The following is a 22557-nucleotide window of genomic DNA, read 5'->3' on the forward strand; positions in this document are numbered from 1 at the left end:
AGAAAAGTGAGAAAATAACTTATTCATTTCATTGATTCAAAATTATTATTTTTTCTTGACATGCAGTGACTCAGTGTGGCGACTTAGTGATAACACACAATTTGACTTCCCTTTGACCGGGGTCTTTTTCATCAAATTTGATCAAATGAATAGGACACCATCCATGTACCAACATTCCCCCAGCTACCCATGTGACTTGTTTTGCTTGATGACACCTGCAACCTAGAGTTTAACAAAACAGCTGCGGAAAGTTGGGCTAGCTGCGGAAAGTGGCTAAAACAGTCAACCATCAGACACATATCCCTGACTGCGCCTTTTATCTAGCCAAAGAAAGTCCAAGTCTAAGTGTGTTCAACTGATTTAGTTCTCCCAATGAGCCCCATCATTTTTTCTTTTTTCCTTTTTTAATTAATTAATTTATTTATTTATTTTTATTTTTTTTGTTGTTTGCCTGAAAAATAAAAACTTTGAAATATGAAGCAAAACAGTTTTAAAGATGGAAATAGATCAGAGTACCAACTCTTGTGCTGCTCATATTTTTTTTATTAGTATTTGTCACCAACAATTCCTATGCATGCTGTAACAGAAACACCCAAATCAATCTCAAAATAATTGGGAAGTTTAACATGCATGTGCATATTACAGGCGCGATCCAAAATTTTTAGCAGCAACGGGTGCACTCAGGGGAATGCCTCTTACAGCTCATTCTTCCAAATAAGCAAATGGTTTGAAAAGTCCACCATAGGATTCAGACCACTTCTTAAGACTAGAGTATATATGCCCTGCATTCAGAACGACTAGAATATTAATGAGAACAAGAGATGTAGCTATACCTGAACCCATTAATCCTCCACCAAATATAACAAAGTTATTTAAAAGGTAATAAATGGTTTGATTTTCCAATTCTTCCCTTTACTTTGGCCGTATATCTCATCACAATAAACACCACTGCCGTAGAATTTTTTTTGGACACGTCTTTGCTGTGAGTCGTGAAACTGAGCACAGTGACGCATTGCATGGGACTATCAGTCATTAAAGACGTGTAATTAATCTTGAATACCAGCACATAATTGATTCCTAACTAGCATTTGCACCAGATGTTGCAAAGAAAACGCCGTAAGGCATAAAGTGCGGAAATCCATTATCCATGTAGTGTGTGCATTATTCAACAAGGTGGATCTCTCTAAATTTGTTGCAAACATTTATGTTGTTGCATTGCTAATTTATTTAGAATCTACTACTACCTCCTCTTCTTGGAATATTAAATTTCTTATCACCCCATGATGACAATCCCTCTAATTATTGGCATCACAATTTTTGCACTTTAGTGGCTTTACCTTCAACCTAAAGAAACATGAATTTAAGTCACTCAATTAAAAAGAAATTGCTAAATTGCTATTTATCAGATTTTGAGTAAAAACAATTAATAACTCATATTTACAACACTTTAAATATTTACAACCTATTAAGTCTTGTATTTATAACTCATATTTATAACCCTTTAAAATGAAACTAACTATCTATATTTTTATTAATAATAAAAAGAATCTTCTTTATAAATCTAACACTCACATGCTACTCCTATATATTTATCTTATATTTAATATTGAGTGTCCATCAATTGAATGACAAGATGAAAGCTCAACTTAATTGCACATTTTTGAACTGCTTTGTGGGAATTTATGTCCCATTAATTTAATGGCAAATTGAAGTTTCAAATACAGCACACATTTTATACCAGATTCAAAGAGTTCATGAACAAACTTTCAAGGTTTGAATGGATCTAGGTCATTTGTATCTTCTCTCATATTCTGGGTCGTTTGTATTTTCTCTGATGTTGACTATACTAGCAATTGTCCCAAAAGGTACAAACCTTAATGTCCTTTTAATGATCAAGCCTTATGTGAAAACAATCATATTGATGCACTAGTGTACATTGATTTGTTACATTTGTCTTGGTCTATAATAGAGGTGTAACAAATATGCATTGCAAGGTATGTTGAGAATTTGGTTATCTAGTAAGCTTAGAGTCATTCTTGAGTCATTATCTTTACCATCTCAGGAAGAAGAAGAAGAAGAAGAAAAACATATTGAATTGAAAAAGAGCCCTAAAAAGTATTAGGATCCATGGGTCATTTTTTTGCATCATGTAGCAAGATAACATGGCTAATTGATTATGCCACATGAAGAATTAGCCTTTGCCAATATTTAGGCTTATAACTAGGTGATTTTTTCTACTAATATTCTTATACCAATTTACCATGATAATTCTATTCTAAATTAAAACATTGTTTGCAGCCTATCGCGGGAGCTGAGCGTTTGCTCCCTGAAAATATACCTTCAAGGTTCCTTAGGTGGATAGCGGAGCTACTATACTTGAAATTGGCAGTATCCAGTAGTTTTTCTAGCCCAAAATCTGCTATGTATGGCTCCATGTCAAAGCCCAGAAGGATGTTGCTTGGCTTAATATTTGCATGAACAAACTTCCTTTCATGTAAATAAGCCAGGCCTCTGGCTACTCCCTTTGCAATTTCAATCCTGGCCAACCATGGCAGATAAAAGGGAGAGTTTGATGACCATCCTGCAAGATTAGAGAGATATAGCGTTAGTCAAAGGATCTGAAAAGGATAGGCCACTAAGAACCTTAGAAGCTGAACAAGATGATTAAGATTAGCATGCAACACGAGGAGAATAACAATTCAAACCCTACATGATAATGGACTCCCTTTTGCAATGATTACAAAGAACTGGATTTGGTTATCCAGAACGCTGAAATTGAAAAGGAATCAACACTCTTTGATAAGCAATACTCTTTGATAAGCAAGGAAAGCATTATACTCGACCTCAGGGAACTCAGTGGGCAAAATTATCAATAACTAGTTATAACAAAATACAGAGAACCCAGTGAACAAAATGACAAATATCCAATTTAAATGAACCACAGGGAACATGATGATAAAAAAGATAAATATCCATCTTAAAGATAAAAGAGAAATGAAATAAACTGCAACATATCCTTGAAACAAAACAAAAGGGTTGATATATATTCTAAAGAAGAGAAAACAGGGATAGACTCTGCAAAATCCAATAATACGGTATAATGGACCTGTTCAATATATAACAGCAGAAACATTCCATAGAAACTTATATAAATGCTGCAGCCAATTGTTCTCTAGCTAAGTAAGAAGATGTTATGTAGAATAAGATACAAATACAAGCACAGGGTCACTTGTCTTATTTCATGGTCTTCCTAAGAAGGCTTATGAAGGAAGTTGTGTAGCACTCTCATGGTTTTGATAGATTATCATTTGTTGCTGAGATGAACATGTATATATAAATATTCTAACCTAAAAAAGGAGCAGTTTCTTCTTTGTATATGCAAACTATAGCTGAACCAATAAATCTAATTTTCAATATTGATTTGCATCAATTTCTTTTGGTCCAACCAGCAATTAAAATCCATCCCCTGCCACTGCAACAATAATACACCATATATCACCTTCCCACTAAAACTGAGAATGAGCTGCAAGTAAACTGTGAGAACGCGGATGCCTCATAAGCATGGAGTTAAGTTTGATCCCTGAGTTTCGCTACAATCCTCAACTGTAGAATACTGAAATTTTTAAGAAGACTCTAGAGATTTCATAAGCAGCTGAGTTGACAACAGAGTTTGTCTGACTCCCAATCATAGAGGTGTCTATGTCAGTTATGGCAATGTCTAAGTAGAGTTGTTGAATACGGAATGTGGGTGTAAGTCCTCATCTCTGTCCAACTTATGTCAAAGCAAGGATGATACATAGGAAGAAAGAATTGGTTAATTGGTTGTGGATGATGGCATTTTTTCTAGAAAATGTAATGCCTCCTTCATTGATGGTCTCTTTTGAGGGGAAGCAGAAGCACAATTCAATGCAATCCCCACAGACACTGAGATTTCTTCCCTTCCTTCAACCTCTGGTTGAAGAGTAGGATCTATGATGTGCAAAAGGCGATGCTTGTCATTAACAAAGTTTTGACCGCATGCTGTAAAATCCTTATCTGAAGGTGGCTTCCCAGTAAGAATGTCCAGAAAAATAACCCCAAAGGAATAAACATCCCACTTTTGGTTGGGTTTGAGATTTTTCAATGCCTCTGGGGCCTGGTAAGGAGATACAAAGTTCTTGGATGTGCCTGGACTGCTCAGCAAATCAGGTGTTGTTTGCAGGCTATGGCAAGAGCCAGTGGAGCGTTTTCTCCCTGAAAATATACCTTCAAGGTTCCTTAGGTGGATAGCAGAGCTACTATACTTGACATTGGCAATGTCCAGTAGCTTTTCTAGCCCAAAATATGCTATGTATGGCTCCATGTCAAAGCCTAGAAGGATGTTGCTTGGATTAATATTTGCATGAACAAACTTCCTTTCATGTAAATAAGACATGCCTCTGGCTACTCCCTTTGAAATTTTAATCCTAGCCAACCATGGCAGATAAAAGGGAGAGTTTGATGACCTTCCTACAAGATTGGAGAGATATAGTGTTAGTCAAAGGATCTGAAAAGGATAGGCCACTAAGAACCTTAGAAGCTGAACGAGATGATCAAGATTAGCATGCAACAAGAGGATAATAACAATTCAAACCCTACATGATAATGGACTCCCTTTTGCAATGATTACAGAGAACTAGATTTGGTTATCCAGAATGTTGAAATTGAAAAGGAATCAATACTCTTTGATAAGCAATACTCTTTGATAAGCAAGGAAAGCAATATACTCGACCTCAGGGAACTCAGTGGGCAAAATTATCAATAAGTAGTTAATATCGATTTGCATCAATTTCTTTTGGTCCAACCAGCAATAAAAATCCATCCCCTGCCATTGCAACAATAATACACCATATATCACCTTCCCAAGTTGCGCCTCAATGTCAGCTAAGAGTTTTTCCTAGCTTCTAAGAAGCTACTCACTTGAAATAGAACTCTGGTATTTCACTTTCTGACTGGAATAGCAGAGCTCCTGAATTGAGGATGCAACTAATAGCAGTTACAATTCTTGAAGATAAACAATCCGCAGAAATTCATCTTCAACAGCCAAGGCAATTTGCAAAGCTCAACATTTTGTCATTTATTGGGATAGTTGATGCAGCAAAAATAGCACATGGAATAACCACACAAACACCTGTCTAACCATAGTGTCTCACCATTCTCGTGTTCTCTTCTACAACCAATGTTTTCACTAGTTGATGATTGAACATGCACAAGATATTAATCCAACAATATAGATCTTTGTAATTTCTGCATGCACTAGGATGAAAGGACCAACGTTATACAAAGAGCAAAGATAATGGCAGATAAATAACGATAACTGACCAGTTTCCTCACTTCAGGAGCAGGATCCTGAGAAAGAGTAAATAGGCCCTGAAGATATTGATCCATTGATATTAACAAGGCCTGCATGCACAAAAATATAAACCTTAGAAACAATTAACTTTCTTATTGAATCTAATACATTGCATTTGTTTAACAGCATAAAGATATGTAGACAGTTAGACCCTAACTGTTATTTCACATTGCATTGTGGTTACAGAGAAACTTACTGTCGGCATAAACACAATAGATTGATTTACGGAGCTAAGTGCTAGTTTCCTGAGAGAAACATGAGGTGACTGGAAGAACTGCAAAGCAATTAAAAGGTTGTAAATACATTGGAGCTTAGTTGGAAGTTGAAACCAACATAAAGCATTCTCCTTTGATTATGAGTTATGCTAGTTTCCCATCAAATCCTGACAAAACAACTATGTAATGCTATCAACAATCTAGAACAAATTCTCCAATGGTATTTACCTGAAATAATCTGGGCAAGAATATATTGATAGCTCGCTCTGGTAAACCTGGCACATCAGCATCTAGTTCCTCTGGTACATCTTCACATATCTACGTGGGCAGCACATTGCTATGTTCATAAATAGGCTCCCTGTTGTACAAAACCTACTACAAAGTTGTAAAAATGAATCAACACTTAGAAAGCTCATCCCCATGCATTGCTGTGGTCAAATGATTTCATATCCAATTCATTCTCTTGAAAGTAGAGATATATTGCAGCTGCCATGCACATTATGGATCTCATAAACTCCCGCAAAATATTCCCATTTCAAAACCACATCCCCCCACCCCGCGATTTCCCCATCCACCTGCATGCACTAGGATGAAAGGACCAATGTTATACAAAGAGCAAAGATAATGGCAGATAAATAACGATAACTGACCAGTTTCCTCACTTCAGGAGCAGGATCCTGAGAAAGAGTAAATAGGCCCTGAAGATATTGATCCATTGATATTAACAAGGCCTGCATGCACAAAAATATAAACCTTAGAAACAATTAACTTTCTTATTGAATCTAATACATTGCATTTGTTTAACAGCATAAAGATATGTAGACAGTTAGACCCTGACTGTAATTTCACATTGCATTGTGGTTACAGAGAAACTTACTGTCGGCATAAACACAATAAATTGATTTACGGAGCTAAGTGCTAGTTTCCTGAGAGAAACATGAGGTGACTGGAAGAACTGCAAAGCAATTAAAAGGTTGTAAATACATTGGAGCTTAGTTGGAAGTTGAAACCAACATAAAGCATTATCCTTTGATAATGAGTTATGCTAGTTTCCCATCAAATCCTGACAAAACAACTATGTAATGCTATCAACAATTTAGAACAAATTCTCCAATGGTATTTACCTGAAATAATCTGGGCAAGAATATATTGATAGCTCGCTCTGGTAAACCTGGCACATCAGCATCTAGTTCCTCTGGTATATCTTCACATATCTACGTGGGCAGCACATTATTATGTTCATAAATAGGCTCCCTGTTGTACAAAACCTACTACAAAGTTGTAAAAATGAATCAACACTTAGAAAGCTCATCCCATGCATTGTTGTGGTCAAATGATTTCATATCCAATTCATTCTCTTGAAAGCAGAGATATATTGTAGCTGCCATGCACATTATGGATCTCATAAACTCCCGCAAAATATTCCCATTTCAAAACCACATTCCCCCCACCCCGCGATTTCCCCGTCCACCTCAAGCACAATCCCAATGCATTCACCATTCCTGCTGGGATAATTTCTTTCTACCCTCGCTATACATTCCCCGACCCATATTGCAAGATTGCCCTTAATTAAAGAACACCTTTTGAAAGATCACTTGGATATGCCAAGTGTGCTTGATAAAAACCTTAGAGAGAATGTATTAAAGTACATGTATCGAGACTGTTTTTGACCCACATGCTCCCCTTCAAACAAGAGGAACTTTCAAATCCATGAATATTAAATCCTTAAAGGAACGAATTATATTGCATGCAAAACATCTACTTATGAATTACATATCCCTTGCATGAGCAGAACCATTCATACAGCTTTAAAAAGCATTTACCAAAAATAGAGAAATCTTTGGCAGACAATAAAACCATTTGCCTTGTTCAAAAGTTTTTAAAATCAACAGCCAAAAACATTAAAACAATGTTTAAATCCCATAGCATCTCTTATATATTGTTTGCTGCGTCTCTTATATATTGTTTTCTGCAACCTTTTCTACTTCTGTATTGGAAATGATAGACAAATGCCCATTACTTCCACAAGAAACTTACTTTATATGACTTTTAAAACAAGGCAATCTGAGAGAAAGGCAGACAAGTCTTAATATGTTTAAAATGGCAACCTTGAAAAAAGACAGCCCAGGATCTACTTTAAAAAAAACCTAAAATCAATTCAAATGCTTACATAACAATGTACTCTTCTTTAAAATTCGCATATTCATGATCTGTTTTTGTATGAGAAATTGTGCAACCACAAACAACACAACTAGATCATTCTTGTCACCACCTGCACATGGCAATGATCCAAATCTCACAACCTTCATGCAACTTAAACAGTTACATCTTCCATGTTAACAGGATAAAAATGTCACGACCATTCAGAAATTTCCCTCACTTCTGAAGGGTGCTATAAATGACATGATATACATGAAAGATTTTATATTATTGCTACAACATCATTAATAAAATAAAATTTCATATTCTCTCCATTATCAACTGTTCATTTCTAAGTGTGCACTCCAAAATCTAACAAACATTGGAATTGGAATTGGTTACAGTAGAAGCTGTGACCAAAAGGTTGAATATAGGTTAATGAGTTTTTTCTTTTATTTTTGGAGGGGGTAAGGGGGTGTTTCCTAAATCCTTTGGGATTCTCAGAAATGCAAGTGTCAGCAAACGAAATCTGGGACATTATTACTCATCAAACAAGAAAATTCCATAACTACTCCACTCTCATGGCTTGATTAGAATTTAGATCTATTATTAAAAATGATAATTTCCAAAAAGATCCAAAAGAACAAATCCAGTTTTAAATGCAGCTCTCTGAAACATAGGCAAAAGAATTTTAAACATACAACTTTGAATTCTTATGAAATACATAAAATCTGTTGAGATAAACAAAAAATATACTCTGGGAATATATTACAACAGACGGAGAGCCAAAAGTGAGACCTTGAGTTACCTTTGATAGTGCATCAAGAGCACCTTCCATATGATTAAAGTCATTGCTGTCAAAGCATTGAACCAATGCCTGCATTAATTTTGGCCAACCCCGCACCTGTACTTGCTGAACAATAACACTGACAACAGTTCCTACCGTTGAACGGAGGTGTCTATCTGGTGCCCCCAGACAAGGTAGCAACTCTGATTTGATATATTGTTGATAAGAAGCAATCATCAGATGAAAACTTGTCCTCAGATTATTTTTCAAAAGCAGTCCTGCTGCCTATCGTACTTCAACAGATTTTCCCTGTCCATGTGACATATCACACATGTCAAGCTATTAGTAGATGCATCTAAAATAAGGCCAAGTAAAATCAGGCAATCAAGTTCTAATTAAAATCCCATAGATGCCTCACATCTCACCAAACAAAATGCAGATCAATTATTATTGATAATTATAAAACAAGGGAAGGCACCATATAATCAAAAAGCAGCAGTGACATCGCAGATATGAAAAAGAATTCTAATCCAAATCTATAAATCCCTTGCAACTTGCAATACAGCTTTTTGCTACAATATCTTGAAATAGAATAACCCAAACCATGTCCTCATTTTATAAAGGGATTTGAAAGACAGTTTTCTGCTACAAATTCTTACCCAATAATAAAAAGAACTATATGCTGCTTGATCAGATGGCATGTGTGAAAAAGTATTGTAATACTCTTTTTTCACATTTTATAAAGGAGACACAACGAGGCAAACCAGAATGTATGGATTCATTCAACCTGTTTCTAGAAACATTCGTGATTTATTTCTTGAGAATCCATAATGAAAAGTTAAATGCCACCCTCTGAGAAAATTTAAAGAAAATGAAAAGTTAAATGCCGCCCTCTGAGAAAATTTAAAGAAATGAAAAGTTAAATGCCACCCTCTGAGAAAATGTAAAGAAACGTGTCAGGATTTAGAATCTCTGGGAAATCATGATGGATGTGCGCTGAAAAATGCAAGCGCGCCAACGAGAGGAGCGTTGATGTACATCTTGGGCTCCGATTGCCAAAATTTTGTTCGATCGTCTGGAAACTGGTCGTGTTCATCTGGTCCTCCAATAACTGCTCCCATCAGAAGATTAGGATTGGAACCATTTCTATGGACGTAACGAAACCCACTTTTGCATGCAATGAATTCCGGGTGATCGACAATAGAAGGCAGAGATGAGGCTCTATGATGAATCCGTCGGGGGAAGCGGGAGCCATATCCCACCATGTATGATAAATTCAGAGGATTATCCCCTAATATATAATCAATCTGCAACTCCATAATGGCGATACACCAATGTCAAATGCATTCTTGACTTCTACCAAGAACCAGTTATAGTGAAGTAGGTGGTGCACCTACCTGTCGTTTTGCAAAGGCGCGAATCCTTGCCGGAGTTGCCTCCACGCCCCCACACCACAACACTCGAGACGCGTCGCTCAGGTACTTGGCATACGTTAATGCCAAAAACGATACTGACGTCGCAATCTTCATATTGCTTGCATTACTTTTGTATATGAGCCCACCTGTAACACAACATCTCTCCAATTAGCTTATTCATCTTCCCGTAGCAGCACGATGTACACAACAAACATACAAAATCCCAGGAAAAAAAGAAAGAGAGTCTATTAGGGGAACCTGGTGTGTATTGAACATGTGGTCGATAAGGTGTTTGAGGAAAGAGGGCACAAATGAATTTGTCAGCGTATCCCTTGTATGGTTTTAAGAACCATCCATTCCCGGACAAATACTCCTGTGTATAAAAAGATACATGAGTATAGATGGCTTTGAAATTCAATACAGTTGATATGAGCACTGTGAAGCTGCATGGAGTGATTACCTTGGTGAGCAGTACATGAATGCCAGCATGCTTATTGTTCCATCCAAATTCATGTAACTCCTCATTGTCTCCCAGTGTTTTGCCATTGCTATCAATGTACTGCAGATACGAATTGTTGGCCGATGCTTTGTGCAACCATGCAGCAGCCCACAACAATTCATCCTGAAATCCCCATTAGTATTAACTGGAAGTTAGGTTGGGTATTTTGATGGGACTTTTCCGGGTGAGAATAAATGAAACAGAAAACTTACTTGGTATCCATCAAAGCCGCAGTTAAATGAGCAAACTCCAGACTTAAGGCTGTCACAATAAGATCCCCTGTATCTGTCTGCAAAGTCGAAGAGCTATGGAGGACAAATACGCGTACGAATGGAATGAATAAGTAGCGGTCTACTTAAATTCAATATTAATGGCATTACCAATCTCACCGCCCATTAAATGACCGAACTCCAGCACGCTCCAGGCTAACAGCGTAGTACTAAAAGCCATTGGAAACGTAAATTTTACGTTGTCGCCTGCATTGTAATATCCTCCAACCAAATCAACCTGTATTCAGTTCAGTGATTAGGTCATTGAAATCATATGAAAAGGTGAACCGTGCAACCAGTTATCTGATCTGCGGATTTAAAGCAGGAATATTATGAGCAAAAATTGCATACATTCTGATCAGATCCATCTTTAAGGGCATTCAACAATCGAAAGCATTTTACATGGAGTGCTGATGATCGCTTGGCCTCTCTTTGCTGAACAGAGAATGAATGCCTTCCTTCTAGTGAAGGAGATGAAGGTGGGCATTGAAGCGTAGAAGATGAAGGTGGGCATTGAAGCGTAGAAGGGCGCAGATGCATTGGTGAAGAGAGAGGAAGTGGAAAGAGCGACGAGGGAATTAATGGAAGGAGAGGGGGAATGGAAATGAAGAAGGGGATGGAAAAATTGAGGGGAAGGCCCATCATTGAGTGACAACTGTCTTAAGGATGGAAAACATTCCAATAATCTGAACCGCCTACAACATTTTTTACCGACGATCTAATGGCTGGAGTTTATTCCATCGTCTAACAATCGATCTAAGGGCCCATAACGAGACACCGCGGCATGGAGGGGAGTTCCTTCCAGAGGAAACGCTTTACGGCGTAATTAGATTTCTCTTCTTCAGGCACACGGAATTACATTACAGCCTGTTCATTTAATTGAAATTCCAATTTTTTTTTCACGCGGCAATCAAAAATGCGCTCCAAAGAACCGTGAATTTCTCCCAAACTGCCACGAATCTCTTCAAACGGTTTCTGGGTTATCTAATTAACCCACCTGGAAAAAAACCCATGTTTTAGTTTTTTAAAATTCGTCTCCATTTGGGAAAATCGGACGTTTGAAGTTTGACGTTTTTTCTGTGTTTACGTTTTTCCTGAGTTAACTGTTCTCACTGTTCTGCCTTTTATGAATTTGCATTCGACCTGTGAAATTTTGGAACTAACGGTTGGATGCATTCTCATACATGTTGGGCAACACATAAGGCCACATTGAATTCTTTGGAAGACATGGGAGAGACAAATGAAGTCCCTGAACAGCGTGGACAAGCGGAGACAAATGAAGTCCCTGAACAGCATGGAGAGGGTGAAGGCATGGACTGTGAAGACTCTCGGGAGGTAACAGGTACAGGAGCGGGGGAAAATACTCATGTTGAAGAAGGCATTGTGAAGGTACGAGATGAGAATGAGAGGCTGAAGAAGATGGTGGTTGATCTGTTCAATAAAACTGAAATGCAGAATCAGTTGATTAATACCCTGAGCCTGAGAATTGCACGGCAGAGGCACTTAATACCCCTTTGAAGCATGACACTTATTCAGTGATCGAGTTTTTGTTGTATCTACAGATGACAGAGTTTTTTGTTCTTCCTCTGATTTTGTTTAATGTTAAGTAATAGCTCAAACAAAAAAACAACAGCCCCTTTTACAGCAATTTGTGAGCCCCGCAAACCCAAAATAATGGTGATTTCAATAGGGTGTTCCAGTGGCTAATTTTTCATCATCATGGCCCAATTCGTTCCCTCTAACAAAAAGCTTAATGTGCTTCTGTTTTTCTTTTGTCATGGGAGTGGACATGAGCAGGGTTCAGTGTATTTTTTCAGTGTGAATTATTCAATTCTACAACCTAGCCCTTGTGTGCTGCTCGTAGCTTTAGATTTTTTTCTAAAAAGTCCTTGCTTCAATCTAATTTTTTTCATATATACAGTGTAATTTTTTATTTTTTATTTTTTTTATGTTGCAGGTTTGTTTCAGGCCAAAGCTTGATCAAGGAGGCAGATTTTTTTATTGAAGCCACAATGAAAACTAGGAATGGAGATAGCCATAGATTGCTTTTCTCTTTTTTTCTTCTCTGAAATTGTAAAATTTTATAAAAAGGATTAATGATTTTCAATTTCAGGCGGCAAGTACTTCAAGAAAAACATGCTAAAAACAAGACTTTGACTGAGGTCTTAGGCTGATTTTTCATAGATCTGAGCTAGGTGACTAGGATAGGATCCATGTTGGGATAATTCTGGAGATGCCCATGTGGTCGGTTTTTTCATTGGATGCTTGTAACCTGTTAAACCTTGAAACAGCTGCGGAATTCTCAGCTAGATACGGAATCAGGGCAGTTTCCGCAGCTAAGTTGCAAAACCTTATTAAAACAGGATACAGTGTTTTGAAGACCACTACAAACCATAACCAAACAATTTTGGACAATTTGAACCTATCAAAGCAGTTGAGTTTCATTTTTTTTTTTTTTTCATTTTTTTTTTATTTTATTTATTGAATCAATTGAAATGTTTAAGTTTATTTTGTCTCCTTTTTTTTTTTTTTTTTTTTTTTTACATAACAATCATTTTTCTGATCCTCCAGATCACACAAAGTGCAGGAGGAGAGCATACTCAATAATTGTTAATTTTTTTTTTTAGATGTAAGAAATAAGGTCTCCTAATTACACTTCCCCGGCAACGGCGCCAAAATGTCTAGTCAATTTAACGTCTTAAATTGCTCTACATAAATTATCAATCCAGGTATCGTAAACTGATGAAGTGTGGTGCACCATATGTGCTTAGTTAACCTTTCTCTTACTTCGTTGTTTTATAGTTTATGTTGTTTTTGGGGTTTTGTTCTTGTTGGTTTTCTAAAGTGTTTAATGCAAATGGAAATCCTATTCTAAGGTCCTAAGAATACTTTTAAAGGACAAGTATGGATAAAGATTTCAAGACAAGGCCTATGTCCCTAATGGTAATTTCCAAAACTTAGCACTTCAAAAGAACTTAAAACATGTTATTGATGGAGTTAGTATTTAAACAAAAGTGTAAATATACAACTAGTTCAATCAAAATAAAATGCAATAACCAAATAATGAGCTAATGACTATGAGACCCAGTATCCTTGCTGCTTCAGCAAAAGGACAAGATGATTCTATCACGTCATTAGTTCATTAAAAGGCTATGTGCATCACTAATCTACAATCAACTTGAAAGCAATTTATGTACAGCTAATATACATGAGAAAAATGTAAAACAACAGTAATAAAAAAGCTTTGTTATGTACAGCTAATATACATGGTGAAATAAAATGCAAAATTAAATGACAACTATACAAGGCAGGGGCCCTCTACCACCTATGAAATCAAAGCAAAATTAAACACACTTGCATGAATTAAAATTGCATGAATGAAAAATTTAATCTACCTTACATTCTACAAAGCAATATTTACAAAATGAAATCTAATCTTCCTTACATTCTACAAAGCAATATTTACAAAATGAAATCTACTCTACCTTACATCCTAATATGCTCCATGACATCTACTTCACATCTCCTTCCATGTTGAAAACATCAAAGCTTTATTCAATTTCTTCAAAAGTAAAAAGTACAACAAAGTTCTCCAAGGCTTTCAAAAGCCATCAAGGAAGAACTACAAACTTAAGAACTAGGGACTAAAAAGACTAAAAAGACTAACAAATGAAGGAGAGAGATCTCCTATTTATACAAAAAGATGAGAGCCATCTCATTAATGAGAGTCCATGAATCTCTCCCTCTACCTCTAGAGTCCTAATCAAAATAGGAACTGATAAGACACATGTCTTCTTAGAGTTACAATACAATTAGGAGATGTGACACATATCCTCATGATCCCATGATTCTTTCCAACCAAATTCGAATTTGGCCTTAGAGTGCCACATAAGGGTCTTCTAGAAGTCTCCTTTCAACCTACACATGTCAACAAACTCAACCCATTTGTTAGGTATAAGCATATGCACATTATTTTCTAATTTTTAACCACAAATTCACTTAAAAGACTTAGAATTAATAAAGATTGGAAAAACATAAATGTGGCCCAATGATAATGAAAGTGGGATGAATGTGGTGACATAGTAGTGAAATGGAGGTGATATAATGGACATAATAGTGAAAGTGTAATGGAAATGAATGACATTTTCAAGGCTCAACAAGGTCCACCATGTCAGTGATGTTTATTGTCGCCTTCCACTCACACTCAATAAGCGCACATTGGTCAATAGAGATTCCACCCACATGGATTACCCCTTTTTGTAGTTCCCCTTGACACGTGGTATCCATGACCATTTGTTCATGCCTAGGAGCCATTTCATTTGCATGATTTGAAGACAAACCTCATTTCTCTTCTTCAATTTCCTACTTATCACCTCCTCCCGAACCACCATTACTTTTCGGATCATGATTAATTCACCACCTCATTCATCATTTGACCTACCATCCTTCCACATTTCATTAGATCATCTATGTTATTGTTTTCATTTCATTCACCTCTCACTTAGGCCTACCAATGGGTCCCATTCCTTTACAGATACCCACATCCATCATTAAGTATGCTATCATACTCTTGGGGCACCTTTTTTCATGGTTGTACATCCAAAACCACTTTTAAATTGTTTTGGAAAGTGTACAAATACTTTTTGGAAAAGGATTCTTGCCCATATTTTTTGTGTCAATTATATGAGGGTAGTCCCTAGTTTCCCTTTGTTGGAGCTTTCTTTTAATCACCTCATACCCACATCAATGATCACCATTTGTTCACTCATCCATCATGACAGTAAGAACATACATATACTTCCCCGTAGTTTCCTCTTAATCCCATGGTCCTATCCCTACAATTTTATTTTTTTACTATTGCCACTTGCATTCTAGTTCCTACCTTAGGTATTTTTCTGCATCCTTCATAGATTTTCAACCTTCATTATCATTCCTTTGATACATCATGTTACGACACCTACCTCAGCCTCATATGGATATCTCAGAATCATATTTTTGGATGGTTGGGGATTCCTTCTAGTCTAAAATGAAACTCATCTTTCAAAATCAAAGTAGTAACTTGGTTGCTCCCCACCTTTTTTGGGACAGTATTGGGTGGAACTATGGGAATCCCCATTACCAATTGATATCACTGATTCCCCTGATGTTCGACACCTACACAAGTTTTCATGTTAGGGGTGTATCATACTTTATGATTGTTTTAGTTCTCTCATTTAGTCAAATACCCATGCAATCAGATCACACCTCCTTCAACAATGCATTGTATCTGAGGCATGGGAACTCAGTTCAGTCTATTTTTCATAGAAACCCCTGAGGTAAAATGAAATTATCCTCTTTAGCTAACAACACATCAACCACTTCAACACTGATTTCATAGGATTTTCGTTTGTGTTTGTAATATTCCAGTCACAGTCATCATAACAAGCATGGGACATCCCCGCCTCATATAGATACATTTTTTTCAATATTTTGTCATAGCATGGTTTTATTTCAGTTCCTAGTTAAGGCCATTTCCCTAAATAATCTCCACAACAAATTTATCTATCTGAAGAAATCAATAAGACTCGTTGTCAAAATAATAGAAAATGATATATTTTAGCCATACATTTTCTCTAACCTAACACATAAGGGGGCAATTGTTATGATCTGAAATCACTCGTGAATGATCTCAGTTAATTAATAAAGGTATGACAGACTTATATGCTGGGGTGTGCCTATGTTATCTTATGCAATGGATTGATAAGATTGCGAAATACACAGACACTGAAGCAGTAAGAGAAACACAATAAGTGTTAAGTTATGGTATGTTCTATGCTTATAATAGTTTACTTCTTTTTCTTATTATATTCCACAGATTAGCAATCACATGTACATAAAGTAAAGTACAGATAGAACATTAAACGATCGACAGAAAACAAGCCAAGACAAGAGACACAAGATGTGGTGGCTAGCGAGGGACAAACCCCACAATGTGTGGGGAAACCCTTTGATCAAATCGTCTTTTATCTTCAATAGTTCAGCAGAGAGAAATAGTACAATAAATCTGATTTATATCAGTAGTAGCAAACCCTAGATCAGCAGCATCAGCATTAGTGGCTTCATCATCAAAACTAGGGTAGACGATCTCTCACAAACCGACCATCAGATCGGCTTAATTCCACCACCAAAAGTTGCGGCTTCCAGAGGAGGTTCAGATGAACCTACAATGCAGTTCAGATGAGGAGATATTTTGGTCCACGTAGGTCAAAATTTACTTCTGCAATTGCAGCTTCAGTTTCATCAGCTTCCTTCAAACTAGGGTAGTCGATATCTTGCAAACTGTCCATCAGATTGACTTGATTCCACCACCAAAAGTTGCAGATTTCAGAGGAGGCTCAGATGAACCTACAATGTAGTTCAGATGAGGAGATCTTCTAGTCCACGTAGGTCAAACTTTACTTCTGCAGTTGTAGCTCCAATTTTAGCAGCTTCCAACTTCACATGTGTGAGGGAGAGACCCTGCAGTAGAGAAGAGACTCTTTTCTGCGTAGAGAGAGAGAGAGAGAGAGAGAGAGAGAGATGTGATGAGATAAGTGAGTGAAAATAAGGAGAAGTCCTCTTGTATTTATACACAACTGATGATTTTGAATAGATGCGACTGTTGGGCTTTTGAGCCTACATGAGTTGTAGGTTTGCTTGATAATAATTCCATAATCAAAATAAATTCATATCTCCATGAATACTTATCGGAATCGGATGATCTTTATATCAATCCTAAACCTCTCAATGAGAGTAATCTAATAAAAATACTATCAGCCATGAATAAGATGACCCACATGAAGTTTGGCCTTAGTTGCCAATTTAACACTCCCTCTCAACTAGGGAGAACTTCATCTGCAATTTGTCTGTCGGTCGCTACTATTCATCCATAAAATGCACTACCCTGTACGACATGACCTTTTCCTTGCTCTACTCTATTCTTCCTATTCTGCTTTGTCTTGTTCTGCCCTGTGATGATCTGTATTGTTCTGCTCTGTTCTTCTCTGCTCTTGCATTGTTCTGTTCTACTCTGCTTTTGTCCTAATTTTGAAGAAGAAGAAATGATTGAGGATGTATCATACTGACTCAAAGTCAATCTTAGAGTATGTAACACTGGTCCTAGACTAGTCTCAACCAACCCAAAGTTCGCGTCATAGTGAGTACAACTCCACTTGTCCCAGACCAGTATCATCCTCCACTGACTCAAAGTCAGTCTCAGAGAGTGTACCACTGGTCCCAGACTAGTCTCAACCGACCCGAAGTCAGCTTCATAGTAGGTACCACTCCTACCACTGGTCCCAGACTAGTCTCAACTAACCTGAAGTCAGCGTCATGGTATGTACCACTCTCACTAGTCCCAAACTAGTACTGCACTGACACGAAGTTAGTCTCAGAGTATGTACCACTAGTCCTAGACCAGTCTCAACCGACTCGAAGTCAGCGTCATAGTATGGTACAACTCCTACCACTGGTCCTAGAGTAGTATCATTGATCCCAGATCAATGGAGGTCATCCTAGCATAGGGAGTATGGTAGATATAATGATGCATCCATCGGTACTACTATGGTCCCTAACTTCATTTCCCTGCTCATTGATCAGATGAGAGGTACTTCCCATGAGTCCTAGACTACATGGGTAGGATGCCTCGATAGGAGAATTTAATCAATCCCATCCTCACAGGAGAACACATCAATCCTGCTACAATCACCATGGAGAACACATCAATCCAGGCCTCACAGGAGAACACATCAATCCTGCTACAATCACCATGGGGAACACATCAATCCAGGCCTCACAGGAGAACACATTAGTCCTGCTACAATCGCCATGGAGAACACATCAATCCAGGCCTCACAAGAGAACACATCAATCCTGCTACAATCGCCATGGAGAACACATCAATCCAGGCCTCACAGGAGAACACATCAATCCTGCTACAATCGCCATGGAGAACACGTCAATCCAGGCCTCATAGGAGAACACATCAATCCTGCTACAATCGCCATGGAGAACACATCAATCCAGGCCTCACGGGAGAATTAATCATCCTGCTACACAGGAGAGCGAACAATACTATTCCACAAGAGAGTGAATCATCTTGTCCCATAGAAGAGCAAATCATCTTGTTCCAGTGTGCACCACCAGGGGAGGGTGAGTCACCCTGTGGTCGTATGTTGCTCCAGTAAGAACCACAAGCCCTCAGATCTCCCAGAGCTCAATGTATGCAACATGCAGGACCCTTGTACAAGGGTTTCTTGACGACTCCAAGTCATTTGGGAAAATCATAGATTAGATATTTCCTCGGGGCTTTGACAAGGTGTATTGACCTGTACATCATCTTAATGCAATGGAACCTCTGTGCTCATCAACTTACCATATCCCATATGATGTCTATCTGCTAGAGTAATTAATGAATACAGGATTCCTCAATAATCAAATCCCACCTCTGGTTGTTACATAGAATCACAGTGGTATGTGTTCAAACAACTCACTGAAGAGCTTGCCCAAACAGCTAGCTTCATACGAGATCATACTTGTAGATATGTATCCGGTCTCGGCGGTTCTTATGGAAACCGACTTTTTCTTCCTGCTCATCCATTATATCGAAGTAGAATCCAAAGAGAAGCAACATTAAAACATGCTCCAGTGATCCTCCACACTACCTGCCTAATTAGCATTCGAATAATCGTGTAGTTTCATATTTCTGGTAGTGTATCTGAATCCATGAGAGATTGTGTCCTGAAGACATCTCAGAAGATTCTTGGCACCAATCTAGTGAGGCTCAATCAAATATGATCTCACAATGCTAACTGCAAAACATATGTTCGAACGGAGGTTCACCATGAACATCAACACGAATGAGTTTTTGAAACTCAGAGGCATTTTCCAAATTTGGTTTGACATCACTACCATAAAACTTCTGAAAGTTAAGATCCTCGAGGTAGTCACAGGCTTGCAGTCCACCATACCAAATCTGTTTAGAATCTTCACCACATATTTTCCTTGAGATATGAAAATTTCCCTTGGCTTTTGCCACACTTCAAGTCCTTAGTTCTTCATTTCAAATTCAGAAGCCAACTCCCTCTTACATTTGTGAGTGAGAGGGTCTGCACTTGTTAGAAAGAGGTCATCCACATGCAGTACCAGTATGAGAGGCTTGTCATCTTCAACCTTAAAGTAAAGGTTAGGATCGGCTTCACTCCTAGTGAATCCCAGCTTCATCAAGTAGCTATCGATCCTCTCATACCATGCTTGGGGCACTTGCTTCAGCCCATAGAGAGCCTTATTCAACTTGCATACATTAGATTTTTGATCATAAATCTCAAATCTTTCGGGTTGCTCCACGTAGATCTCTTCTTTGATCGAACCATACAAGAACGTGGTCTTGACATCCATCTAATGTAGGTTCCATCCTTGTGAAGCTGCAAGGGCTATGATTGAGCGGATGGTCGTATATGTGGCAACAGGTGCAAATATCACATCATAGTCTATACCTTCCTTTTGGTAGAAACCACGAGTAACAAAACGAGCCTTATAATTTTCTATACTTCCATCTGCTGCATGATTTATCTTATAAAGCCATTATGAAGTAACAATTTTCTTGTCCTGGGGTCTGATAACTACTTCCCAGACATCATTCTCCATAATGGTCATAGCATCCTTCCATACTTGATGCTTGATGGCATATTAGAATGATGAAGGCTCATTTGGTATGATTGTGCTCATACTGGTCAGGCATCCCTAATACCTATTGGGTTTCTTACTTTCACGGAAGGTTCCTCGAGGTGCAGCATGTCTTTTAGCATCATCAAGTATCCCCCTAAGCCATGAAGGCCTCTTCCTAGAAGAGGAAGGCTCAGGTGGATAAATAGGATCCATCGGTTCTTCCACATCAGGCATTGTTACATCATCTACCCATAGAGACAGCTTCCACAATCGTACGGTGCCACACCATTCTGCTCTATAGTATGTGGTGTAGTAGTCTCCCTCTTAAAGCCAACGTTAGGTATGCCTGAGTGAACCAACTGTAATATATTGGAGGTCTTGCTTAGGCTTGAGGGGAATGGTCCCCTTTTGAGCTTTCCTTCGACACATCCTGGTCATACACCTTCTTTTTCTACTCAGAATTTAGGCATCCCTGTTACCATATGTTGGGTCCCTATAATACTAGTGATTACACCATTACTATTGTAGTTATACCCCTTATTTATATTGTTGTGCCCCTATTACCCCCATATTGTTATTTCTGTGCCCCATAGAATCCCTCTATTGTTATTTTTGTGGCTTTATATTATTATTGTTAGGTCGGCTGGATTATATTGTGACTCCCTAGACTCCTATATATAGAAAGGAGGTTTTGTCATTTGTATCATCCAAGAATTGTTCATTTATGTAATGTAAAGGAGGTTGCCCCCTCGAAGAGGCTGAATTCTAAGGCATTGATCTATCTTTTCTATCTTTTCTTGAGCTGGGTCCATAACATTTGGTATCAGAGCTTTGGATTCTAGGGTTTCGCTGCTCCAAACAGGTCATTGTGGCATTTTCGCTATAACCTTTTTTCTGTGATGTTTCAGAAGTCGCAAAAAAAAACCATTTGAGAAGAAATCGCGCTGAACCTTGGGTCCGAATTTCAGAGCTTTTTGCGTGATATTTCCGGAGATATGATCTGAGGAAGTTGGTCTTTTTGCAGACTCCTGAATTACATTCAAAACAGGTGACCTGGGGAAAATCGTCATAACTTTCTCTCTGGGGATCGGATTGAAATTTCGTAAGAAGGTACAGAAAGAGGACAGACTTTAGTTTCTTGTGTGTGTGTTTCATATTCAAAGGTTGAAAAAGTGACTCGTGGCACATCGTACAAGTTCGCTCTAATGAACCAGTCTAAAAACAGGTCACTGTGGGAGATTTCACATAACTCTTCCTTGGAGAATCCAATTTGGCTCAGACTTGTGGCATTGGAAAGAGGACGTAGAAGGCTACTACAGGTTACAATTTCAGAATTGGATGATTCGAAATTACAGAGATACATCAGATTCAATATCAGGCTTCTATAAAGTGAAAAAAGAAAATGCAAACACCTAGTAAGGAACCTGAAAGCTCTAGCATGACCCATGAAGAAGAGGAAGAAATGCTACATGATATATCAAAATTACAAGAACAAGTGCAACAAATGTCACGGTCACAAAAGCTAACAGAAGCTAAGATAAGTGGCGTGGAATCTACGATAAATGGCGTGGAATCTAAGATAAATGGCGTGGAATCTAAGATAAAGGGCATGGAAGCTAAGATGGATGATTCGAAGACAGATTCGAAGAGAGACATGGCAGATTTGAAGATAGATATGAAGACAGACATGGAAGAATTGAAGAAGTTGCTACAAGAAAGGGCCACTAATGGTGAAAAGGTAGTAAAGGAAACTCATGATGAGAACAAAAGAAATGTTAATCATGATTCCATAGACGCTAATGTTGGATCGAAGAATCACCATATTCCAAAAATCGATATGAGGAAGTTTGATGGCAAGGATCCCGCCACATGGATATTACAGATGGAGCAATTCTTCGATCTCAATAATGTGCAAAACGCACAAAAGGTACGTATGGCAACTGTATATTTGGAACCAAATCAGTTTGTATGGTATCAATGGCTTTGCTCTCGTAAACAATTTATCACTTGGGAAATTTTTACGGAAGAATTGATAGCACATTATGAAGATACAAAAAGCAACACTTTTTTTAGCCAATTGATAAGTCTCAAACAAAAGGGTTCAGTAATGGAGCACATTGAGGAGTTCCAAAAATTGAACATAAGGGTAAAAGATATTCCAGAGGAGCATAGGATTGA

The 22557-nt window shown here is 37.8% G+C and overlaps 2 protein-coding genes across 2 annotated transcripts; both read right to left on the reverse strand.

Annotated features, from left to right (window-relative positions):
- Window positions 1-4930: 4930 nt before the first annotated feature.
- LOC149258582 (transportin-1-like) lies at window positions 4931-8815 on the reverse strand. The gene is made up of 8 exons (XM_089424344.1): window positions 8534-8815; window positions 6711-6800; window positions 6464-6541; window positions 6186-6317; window positions 5815-5904; window positions 5568-5645; window positions 5341-5421; window positions 4931-4987 (listed from the first exon to the last, which is right to left on the reverse strand). Exons 1-8 carry the CDS (start codon window positions 8747-8749, stop codon window positions 4931-4933), a joined length of 822 nt encoding a protein of 273 aa, XP_089280470.1. The 5' UTR covers window positions 8750-8815.
- A 677-nt stretch (window positions 8816-9492) lies between these two features.
- LOC149258583 (endoglucanase 17-like) lies at window positions 9493-11235 on the reverse strand. Its single transcript, XM_089424463.1, has 7 exons — window positions 11047-11235; window positions 10844-10933; window positions 10639-10731; window positions 10388-10549; window positions 10186-10300; window positions 9910-10073; window positions 9493-9819 (listed from the first exon to the last, which is right to left on the reverse strand). The coding sequence occupies exons 1-7, from the start codon at window positions 11233-11235 to the stop codon at window positions 9493-9495; spliced, it is 1140 nt and encodes a 379-aa protein (XP_089280589.1).
- Between the last annotated feature and the right edge of the window lie 11322 nt (window positions 11236-22557).

Source organism: Pinus tabuliformis, chromosome 6, assembly GCF_031772625.1.
Source record: "Pinus tabuliformis cultivar Carrire ecotype Pingquan chromosome 6, CPIR1, whole genome shotgun sequence".
Classification (NCBI taxonomy): domain Eukaryota; kingdom Viridiplantae; phylum Streptophyta; class Pinopsida; order Pinales; family Pinaceae; genus Pinus; species Pinus tabuliformis.